Raw genomic sequence first — 9,961 nt, 5'->3', positions numbered from 1 at the left:
GAGCTCATCACAACGAGGTATGTGCCCATGGTTTCCAAAACCATCTTCAATGCCCAAGAGGTAAGTTGTCACAAGCAACACCTTGCTAATCCAACGACATGTTGCACATAGCAACTTCCGAAGCAACAACACCTATCTCTTCCATAATGGTCGTCTTGCCAAATGTAATAAGTACAACATAGAAGTTACTAGACCAAATAGGTATCTTCCTTACCTCACACCACTCGTGTAAAGTGAACTCAAACCATAAATGCAAACTGCCAATAAATAACTATCTATCTTATTTATAACATTACCTCGCACCACTTGTGGAAACTGAACTCATAATCATAATAGAAATTCGTCATAATCTTTACATAGCAACCTATGACACTAGCTCCCTAGACTTTAAGACTTCCAAAGCAAGTGCAAAAATAAATAAAATAAACATGTTTGAACTCTAAGGTTGAGACACCTTAATCCCAACAGTTGTCTTGTAAAGACTGACAATTGGATCTTATTTTTAGTGAGGCTAGTCTTATCTTGTATGCTTGTCCCCTATGTAATAATAATGTCTCTTGAGCATCTTTTCTTTGACTGTTATTATGCTAGATCTTTGGTCCATCTTTTTGCTATCATTTATGCAAGGGATAACAAATCCAATACTACTTATCATGAGATTCTTTATGGTTTTGTTAATAACTTTGATAAATAGCTCAACAAAGTTTGGCATGTTTTGTCTTTTGATATCCTTTGGCATATCTAAATTAGGAATAATATAACATTCCAAAGCAAAATAGAGTGCTTTATGGAACATCATTTTGCAGGTTACAATGGTCCTCAAAATACCTAAAGACAAATCATAAAGGTTGTTGGAATGAATGACTATGATCTAAGAAAGTGAAGTTAATTGGAGCCAACTTATGACTAAACCCAGCCCGGAGGGATGGCGTAGTTGGTTGAGGGTGTGTGGTGTACATCAAAGATGTCTCAATGTCGACTCCCACCTTGGATCACCTGATGGCAGTGGCTTACGGATGGCTGTCACCATCCCATAGGCTAGTCTCGCTTCAACTAGCTCCAAAGGGGTCGTGGGTTGGGTCGAATGGACACCCCAAGAACAGAAAAATAAATAAATACCCCCAAAAAAAATGGTGAAAAACCTGATGACAATGATGATGAAGGTGAAATGGCAAGTACATGTATATCCATGTTTTAAATCTACCTAACTTCATTGTAGACAACTAGAGTAATATTTTCCAAAAAGAAAAGAAAAAAGATGCCATGTAGGTCAAAGAACCTTGCCCCAGTAGAAAAGATATGTTGCTCCTATTAGCACCTATGGTATTGACTACTAAGAAATAGCAATAATATTAATCAATGATTCTTGCTATGATACTCTATTTTTCTACAAGTAAAAACTCAGTTCAGTTGATTATTTACGGTATGTATTCCAGGCATTTTCCTGTAGTCTATCTGTGTATACTAGATCATTCGTCACTATTGATATTATTTTTATTCCATCATAGTTGCAACTAGTCCTGGCCGGTAGGCCCATATATGTTGTAACCTATTTCAGTAAACTAATATCAAATACAATAAAAATAATTAAACTTTAACAAAACCAAAAAACACTATATGGTTCATAACTTCAGAACATCAGATAATGACTGAAGAATACAATATTCATTTGAGTAAACCAATGACCATGATTCCCAGCTCAAAGTGACTGAGTAGGTCTTCTATTAATGATTGGCTTGTTAACATAAATGCTAAAATAAGCTTGGTAAACAAGTTCAGAGCTTACTACAGGAGAGGTGCAGGCATTTACCTTTCGACATTCAGATTTGCAAGAAATTTACAAAATAAAGTCAACTTGGCAAACAGGTTTGATGCTTTTCATGTCCTACACAACAAACATGAACATCTAGTATCTTTTGGAAGTAAAATTTTCCAGAAAATAAAAATTAAGCTCAGTAGGTGTTCTTAGAATAAGGTGTCGACTAAATGCTAACTTCTGAAGTTGTGAATTGTATAAACAAGGCACCGACACATTTATAAGTTGCCATTTTTTAACTTGATCAAAAGTTTGTACTTACAGCAAAAACAATGGAACTTTTTACTAGATTCACTTCCCAATACATTGAGTTCAGAAAATATAACTTGAAGAGTGGGCTTGTTAAAGCTGCCATTCCAACATAGTTTATTATTTTGCAAATCAAAGTTCATCATGAGTTTGGGGTAGGGAATTCTTTGTAAGAAAGGATGGATCACTGGAAGTTAAATGAATTTTGGTTTCCTTTCCATCATCAATATCTATATGTACATCACTATTTACAGGATTGGAGTCGCTGGTCTGATGTATACTGCTATCCAAAAATGCTGGGGCAGAGGAGGGACTTGCATCCATGGAAACCATTTTTTCAGAGGTTCCAATCGTCACTTTCATATTCTCCTTTACAAAATATGGACTGTTAGCATGCTGTGGATAGTCTGAAGCTAGATTTATTTCTGGATGATCTGATCTCATTGATGCAGACAATTTACGCTGTAACTTCAAAAGCCCAACACGCTTGGTGAAAATGTATAAAACGACCAAGCAAAAGAAAACAAATCCAACACCCATTATTATCCTGTCATTCGTGCAACAATTAAGTCAGAAAATGGACTAGAAATTAATTTGATATGGCAAACACAGTACCATGTAACCAACCTGAAAAAATGATATGGCTGGGAATTTGATTAATCACATTTTATATAGATACTTGGGTTGGCTTTTGAAAAAACAGAATTCTTGGGTTAGCTTGAAAACTGAAAAAAAATCATGATGCTTTGGAGCCAATATATAGAATGCCAGAGGCAGGAAATATTTTTAAATTTATGTTCTATATGATCCAGCCAGGTAACTGATACATTTCACGCCATTCTAGCAGCAAAAGCAAAGTTAAGAAAGACATCAAAATTTGAATAGCATGGTTGGAGAAAAGTCCACCTATCAAGGATATCCTGTCGTCGCATAGTTGTGAGCAGGTGTCTAGTGCTCATCAGTAAAGAGCGGTGTCCTTTATATTCAGTTTCAGCTTTTATGAGAGTCCCAGTGGATTGATCTGGGATTACATTAACAGAAATCAAAATAAGGTTAAAACTAAAAAGACTCTTCTACTATATACCTGATCAAACATTCAACATAAACAAAAAGAATATTAAAACTGGGCAAATAATTTACATGTATATAGATATACAACAATGAAAGGAACCCAAATAAGAACAAATTTCAATGTGGAAAGCTATCACACTAGTTGCATTGATTTTCCATTTAAATTCTTCAAAATTTCAACTCAATTATCAGGAGAAAAACTCTGATTGTGAGAATTCTATATTCTTGCATGATAGAATAACCGATATACATGAAACCAGCCTAATTTGACAAGCATACTGAAGCTGTCCCAAAACATGAGATACTGTGAAACATTTGTTTTTGACCGCAGAAAAAAACATGTTTACAACTTTTGGGATGGGTAAAGCCAGAAAACTAGAAAGCTTCATAAATAATATACACTACAGAAATACTAAAATTCAAAGGTGCGTAGCAACAACAAAAAGTCATTCCTGTGATATAAGTTGCAGAACTTGCCAATATCAAATCCTTTCTGGGAATCTCTGACACTACTGACAAAATGCTTTAATTTATCTGGCTCCTTCCTCGGTTTATTATTATTTAAACCATGAGCAGATCAAAATAATTTAACAATTAACTAGAAAACCAATCAACAAGCAAGATAATGTTATCTGCCTCCTTTGTGTTCACAATTATGCCACCTCATTTTTACAGAATTGCACTCAGGCCCACAACCACGGAATCAAATTGAACATTCAGCTAGAGAAATGAAGATAGCACTTTGAATGGTTACCTAGAGACTCCTGCTATTCACGAAACAAGGTCAGAGGAAATAACCAAAATTGTTAAAACTGAATAGGCAAAAAGTGACCACAGTAACCATGTATATAAGTTGAACAGCCCAAAAGCCATATTTTAAAAGTTGTCTTAAATCAGAGCAGCCACCATTCCTCATAGGAGGCGCTCTATGCCAACAGAAGAATGAGATTGGTGCCCCAGTTAAATCAACAATTGACTCTCACACATGTTTAGGTAAGGTCGTCACGTAGAAAGCAGCTAATGAGCGTAAAAAAGTTTATTACTAAAGTTCACTTCTACAAATACATCATATAAATGAGAACTTTATTCTGTCATTGACTATTCTTTGTGTTTCTGAGTTTCTGGGACACTGGGATAGGGTTTCAGGGACAGCTAAAAATTTCTTAGATTTTGGGAATGGCAGGGGATGAAGCAAGGCAACTCAAATTCTCCCAGATTTTAAGGATAGGAGTGAGTTAAAACTCGCCTAGATTTTAGAGACAGCAGATAATGGCTAATAAATCGATGATAAAAAATTTGTTAGGATCACCAATGGACACAAGCCTCTAGGATCACCTGCAAAAGGAAAAGATGCCTTCCACAAGAGAGTAGCAAGAACAAAATATTGCCTGATTATGGGCACAATGGATTACATTGGTGTTGGACTTACAACATGTACATATGACGCCTTGCTTATATAGGCAAGTTTGAGGGATAGGATTACACAAGATCATGACATGGGTCTTAATCCTATACAAAGAGACAACTAACATGACAAATATTAAATAACCTGGGAGTCTTGGACACACAAAATAAATGAGATAAGATAACATAAGATTTCATCAAGACAACTAAGACTTTTAGAAAGATTCCTAGGACCTAAATAAAACTTAACATGTGAATAGGACCTACTAGTGAACTAGATAGGTAAAATACCTTATTCATACCAACACCCTCCCTAAGTGCAACTTAGAGAGAAGTACACAAATGCAAAGTTGTATGGGTGATGATTATGGGTCTCAGCTTCTAGGCCATGTTAGGTACCCATTTACAAATGCAATCTCTCACAAATGTATGGGTAATGATTATGAAAAGGTGAAAACCCAGTGGGAAAAAATTCTAAGATACCAGCCCCAATTTCTATACCAAGTTTCTGCTGGTTCCCAATCTTTTCAATGTATAGACATTTCATCGAACAGTTCATGTGCATCCTTTTGAAGAGTTTTCTTATTGATATATCATTGTGCCCAGATTGAAGTTAATATCAACTGATATATTTTTTACTTCTATTCATCCCAATCAACGACCATCCAAAGCCCAATTATCTTCAAAATATATGGCAGCTCTTTCCAATGGCTTGATTCTTTCATAGGTTATACCGTAGGTTGAAGGTATAATAATTCTTTTACCAATGATGATCTGTCCTCCTAACAGCTGCATTGGAATATATTGACTCTCTTTTTGCTACATTGTAAGATCCCCTATGAAATCTCACCCAATTTTTAACCTTTTCCCACTGAGGAATTTCATCAAACAGTTTGTTTGAAAGTGCAAACATATTTTTCCAGATTTGTAAGTATAATGCCAAATGTTTGTATGTGTTTTAAAATAGATTTCTTGCTCAGAATTTGAATGAACGATATATGTTGAATGGAGAAACAAGATTTTATTTGCATACAACTGAATTGACAAATTCTTCAATATCCCAAAGCAGATAAAGAAATACAAGAACAGTGATAAACAGGCTGACCTTTGCTGCAAGTACAAATCTGAAGATGAATATTATAGCATTCACAATACATAAATCAGACTAGAAATGATGTTGCAACTCTTCCCACACACACGGAAACTTCCAAAATCAATGATAATAAGGTTCAGATTTGAGACCACATCTAAGTATGTTTCTCAGGTGACCATATGCTCAGAATAAACATTATTCAGAAACACCGCAAAGCAACATACGAAAGAAGTTTGTCATTACATGTATTGATAACAATTCCAAATAGTGCCAGAAGCTTCTCGAACCATTGAGGAGACTCTATATCCACTGTAGAAACATAGGCTGAAGCTACATTCACACCATCCTCTAGTTGCTGCTCCCAAATTCAGACCCAAATCCACTTTTCAATAGAAGCACAGCCAAACAGCAACCTGTTGATGTGTTTTTTATGCACCTCAAACACTGAATAAAATACCAAGTATCTTATCCTCTCTTGAACAAAGAAACCTTATGCTGAATGATGTGATCAAATAAGGAAACTCCAAGGTTCATATGGTCAGGTCTTGACTTTATAAATGGATGGTCTCAGTGTGTTGATGTGATTACTGGTATCACAAGGGAATGTACGATTATACTTGAACTACAATTAGAATTCCTTCAATGTGACTGGAATTTGATCATCCAATATTGCAATCTTATGATGCTTTCTCCTAAACTGACTTGAATTCAAAAAAAAAGATAAAAGAGGAGGGGTTTAGGAATACTAATCTAATTCCTAAGGTCAATGACAAAAATGGATGATGTTTGGATGAATACATTCCTTAAACCAAGTTTTGCTTTACCATGCTAGGAACAACTCCACAAAACTAGTGCAATCTTCCAAGGATGATAAAAGGTTTTCATATCATGAACATTCATCCAAATACCCAAATATGGCGCAATTTGAACATATCTCCACAATCAAACTTAGCACAATTTAAGGTTCGGGCTAACTATGCACTGCAATTAGAAATCATCTAACCACAGATAGTATGAACCAAGGAATTATCAACATCCACACATTACTCCATCATAATCAATGAATTTCATCTAATTTGAGGATCTAACAAGAAACCATGAAATATGTAGAAGAAACACCACTATTCACCATAAATTCAATGAAAAGTATGTTTATTTACATGCCTTGGTAACAAATTCTGCCTTGTCCTCCTACTCTGCTCTAACTGCTAATGCTAGTAATCTCCTACCCACTAACTATTCACTATTATTGAACTCTTAACCTTTACAAATGAGGAGAGCAAGCCCTTTTATAGACTTCTCTTTACAAATGAATGGCCAGCATTAAATCCAAATCAATTGCCAAGATTACATGATCAAATCAGCCCAAACGCCTCTCTATTTTCCATTTTATACTCTACTGCATAGCATCCAGTTCAACCATACTCTTTTCCTCATCTCCTACTCTTGCCATTCTCTGCAATCTTCTCTTGTTGACCCCTTTCCATGTGATTTTGTTTTCCTCCCTTTTGCTACAATAGCCTCTCTCTCTCTCTCTCTCTCTCTCTCTCTCTCTCTCTCTCTCGTCTCGTCCATGCTCTTGCTCTACCCTTCATATGATTCTCTCCACTTTCTCCTCCTCTCTGTGTGCCTCATCCTTTCTTTTGCACCCTCTTTTTCTACCCTTCGCCTATTTCTCTGTTTTTTTTAAATCTCTTCATCACTGGCATGGAGAATGCTTGGAACAGTCATGGAATTCCACTTTTTACTTACCCCCAAAAAAATATTTTCTTAGTGGTTTCTAAATCCTTAAATGGGTATGGACGCCCATACTGTCCTTCAATGTCAATCTTCCAAAATAAACGGGTGGCCTATTAGAATATTTAATTATATTTTAGTCACCTATATTTAGTTCCTTGTTTAATGGTCATTTAGCTTTTTAGTTAATTAGCTTTTAAGCTTTATTTAGCATTTAGCTTTTTCTTTTTAATTAATTAGCTTTTAAGCTTTATTTAGCATTTAGCTTTTTCTTTTTAGTTAATTAGCTTTTAAGCTTAATTTAGCTTTTAGCTCTTTAATCTTTTACTTTAACGTTATGTTCTAATTATAGAACATCGTCTTGTAACCTCTATATATACGTGTGTATATCATTCAATGTAATCATCCGATTATTGAATCATTCATTCAATTTATTTTTCATGGTATCAGAGCATGGAAATTAAAAATTTTCGAAGTTTTTATTGAAAATTTTTTTTTTTTTATAACTGTTTTTTTTCTCTTCCTAGGCAGTTTTTTTTTGCAGGTTGAAAATTTTCCTAATTTTCCTAGGGTTTCTACAATTTTCGACTAGGGTTTTGACCCTTCTGTTCAAGTCGAAATTTTATTTTGGTTGTAGATTCTTGGTGGGTTTTTTGAGAGCTCAACTGAGTCGTCGTCAGATTTTTCTGGGTGCATCGTTTTCCGTTCCTTGATTTTTGAACCGTCGGATTTGTATTCTGTTTTCAGATTCTTGGTGGGTTTTTCAAGAGCTTTTTTGGGTTGGTCTCAGATTTTTCTAGGTGCCTCATTTTCCGTGCCTTGATTTTTGTGCCAACAAATTTGCCTTGGAATTTAAAAACAGTTCACAATTTCTGCTATTTCTGTGGACGTTGGGATTTTTGCTGCTTTTTGGCACCATTTATGCTGTTTAAGTGTGCAAAAAATTTTAATTTTTGGGTTTCTTCCAAACCTCGAAATTTGTGCCAAAATTCTCCTATAGGGTTTCAGTTTTTTCAACAGTTGTTTCTATTCTGATTTTTTTTAAAATCAGATTCTTCTGTCTCTTGCTTTCACTTAGTTGACCTCGATCAACCTCGATTTCCGTGATGGCATCATTAACCAACATCATGTTGGAACACAGTCAGAAGTTCAACGGCCGAAACTACAACACCTGGAAACAGCGTATGCTTACCATCTTTGAGTATCGTTGCCTTGATCCGCTTGTTTTGGGCAAGGAATCTCGTCCTACAACAGCAGGTGATGATCAAGACAAACATGATGTGAAGAATCGAGAGGCTGTTATGCTTATCAAACTCTCCGTCACAAATGATCAACTCCCACAGGGACCTTTAGGTAAAACAGCAAAAGAGATTTGGGATCTTTTGAAGGATCTTCATGAAACATCCGACAAGAGCCGAGCTTTCTTTCTGAAGAATATGTTGTTTTCTATCATGATGGATGAGAAGTCATCTATCCAGGCACATCTTACGAAGTTCAAGGACATCCGTGATCAGTTAGAAGCTATAGGCCGAACCATGGTGGAAGAGGATATGGTAGTGATCACGCTAAAAAGCCTTCCCAGATCCTACGAGCATTTCATTGATACACTCAATATCTCCTCTACTAGTGTTGATTTGAAGTTTCCTGATCTTTGCAACAAGCTGCTCCAACAGGATCGATGGAAGCAGCAGTTTGGAAGCAGCGCTAGTTCATCCACTGAACAAACTTTCACAGCCTCAGCTTCGCATAAGTACAAGGGTAAAGCTCCATCCTTGCAGCAGAAAGGACAAGGTCAAGGTCAACCTCAGCAATCTTCCAAAAAGAAGAGCTTATAGTGTTCCTACTGTCATATATATGGCCATTTGGTGAAAGATTGCAGGAAATTGATAGCATCCCAGCAATCCAAACAGGGAGAGTCCAAGCAGAAAGCCAATTCTACCACGCATCCTAATCAGAAGGAATCTGCCTTCTATGCGTTCATGGCCCAAACCTCCTTTGACGATGTTCAATCATCAACCTGGTACATTGACTCTGGAGCCTCTCGACATTTCACACATCCTCGGGATTGGTTTACAGAGTACATGCCTTTCACTGATTCAGTGATCTTTGGTGGAGGTGAAGAGTATACTGTTGTCGGCAAGGGCAACGTTCAGATTTCATCTGGTGGGAGGGATTTAATATTCCTCAATGTATACTTTGTACCTGGTATGAAGCTCAATCTACTGTCAGTCAGTCAGATTATGCAGCATTCACCCCAGCTGGATGTCGTCTTTGGGTTGCACAAGTGCAGCATTGTTGATAGGGAGACTTGCACTACAGTTGCAGTTGGTATTGAGGATCATGGTCTTTATAGACTTGTTGATTCTACTGGTTCTCAGGAGCTCGCCATGGCAGCTAGGAGTACTTCCATCAGCACTCTTTGGCATCAGCGATATGGGCATCTCAATGTCCACTATCTCTCTCAGTTGGTTCGAGAGGATCTAGTCGTAGGATTACCTGAGATTCAAACTCAGAATCATGGAGTTTGCGGAGCGTGTCAAGCTGGAAAGTAGCATAGGACTCCGTTTTCAGATGGAGACGCTTGGAGAGCA

The 9,961-nt window shown here is 36.5% G+C and overlaps 1 protein-coding gene across 1 annotated transcript in view; it reads right to left on the bottom strand.

The window, feature by feature from the left end:
• Positions 1-2,074: 2,074 nt before the first annotated feature.
• LOC131029976 (uncharacterized) overlaps positions 2,075-9,961 on the bottom strand; it is a 41,970-nt gene continuing 34,083 nt past the window's right edge. The window contains exons 6-7 of the mRNA XM_057960661.1: positions 2,972-3,086; positions 2,075-2,612 (exon numbers count right to left, since the gene is read on the bottom strand). Coding sequence (XP_057816644.1) covers positions 2,198-2,612; positions 2,972-3,086 — 530 coding nt within the window. The 3' untranslated portion in view covers positions 2,075-2,197. The remainder of the gene's footprint in view (positions 2,613-2,971; positions 3,087-9,961) is intronic.

Source organism: Cryptomeria japonica, chromosome 10 (assembly GCF_030272615.1).
Source record: "Cryptomeria japonica chromosome 10, Sugi_1.0, whole genome shotgun sequence".
Classification (NCBI taxonomy): domain Eukaryota; kingdom Viridiplantae; phylum Streptophyta; class Pinopsida; order Cupressales; family Cupressaceae; genus Cryptomeria; species Cryptomeria japonica.
The sequence above is the reverse complement of the archived record's forward strand: the minus strand, read 5'-3'. Positions and strand labels throughout refer to the sequence as shown.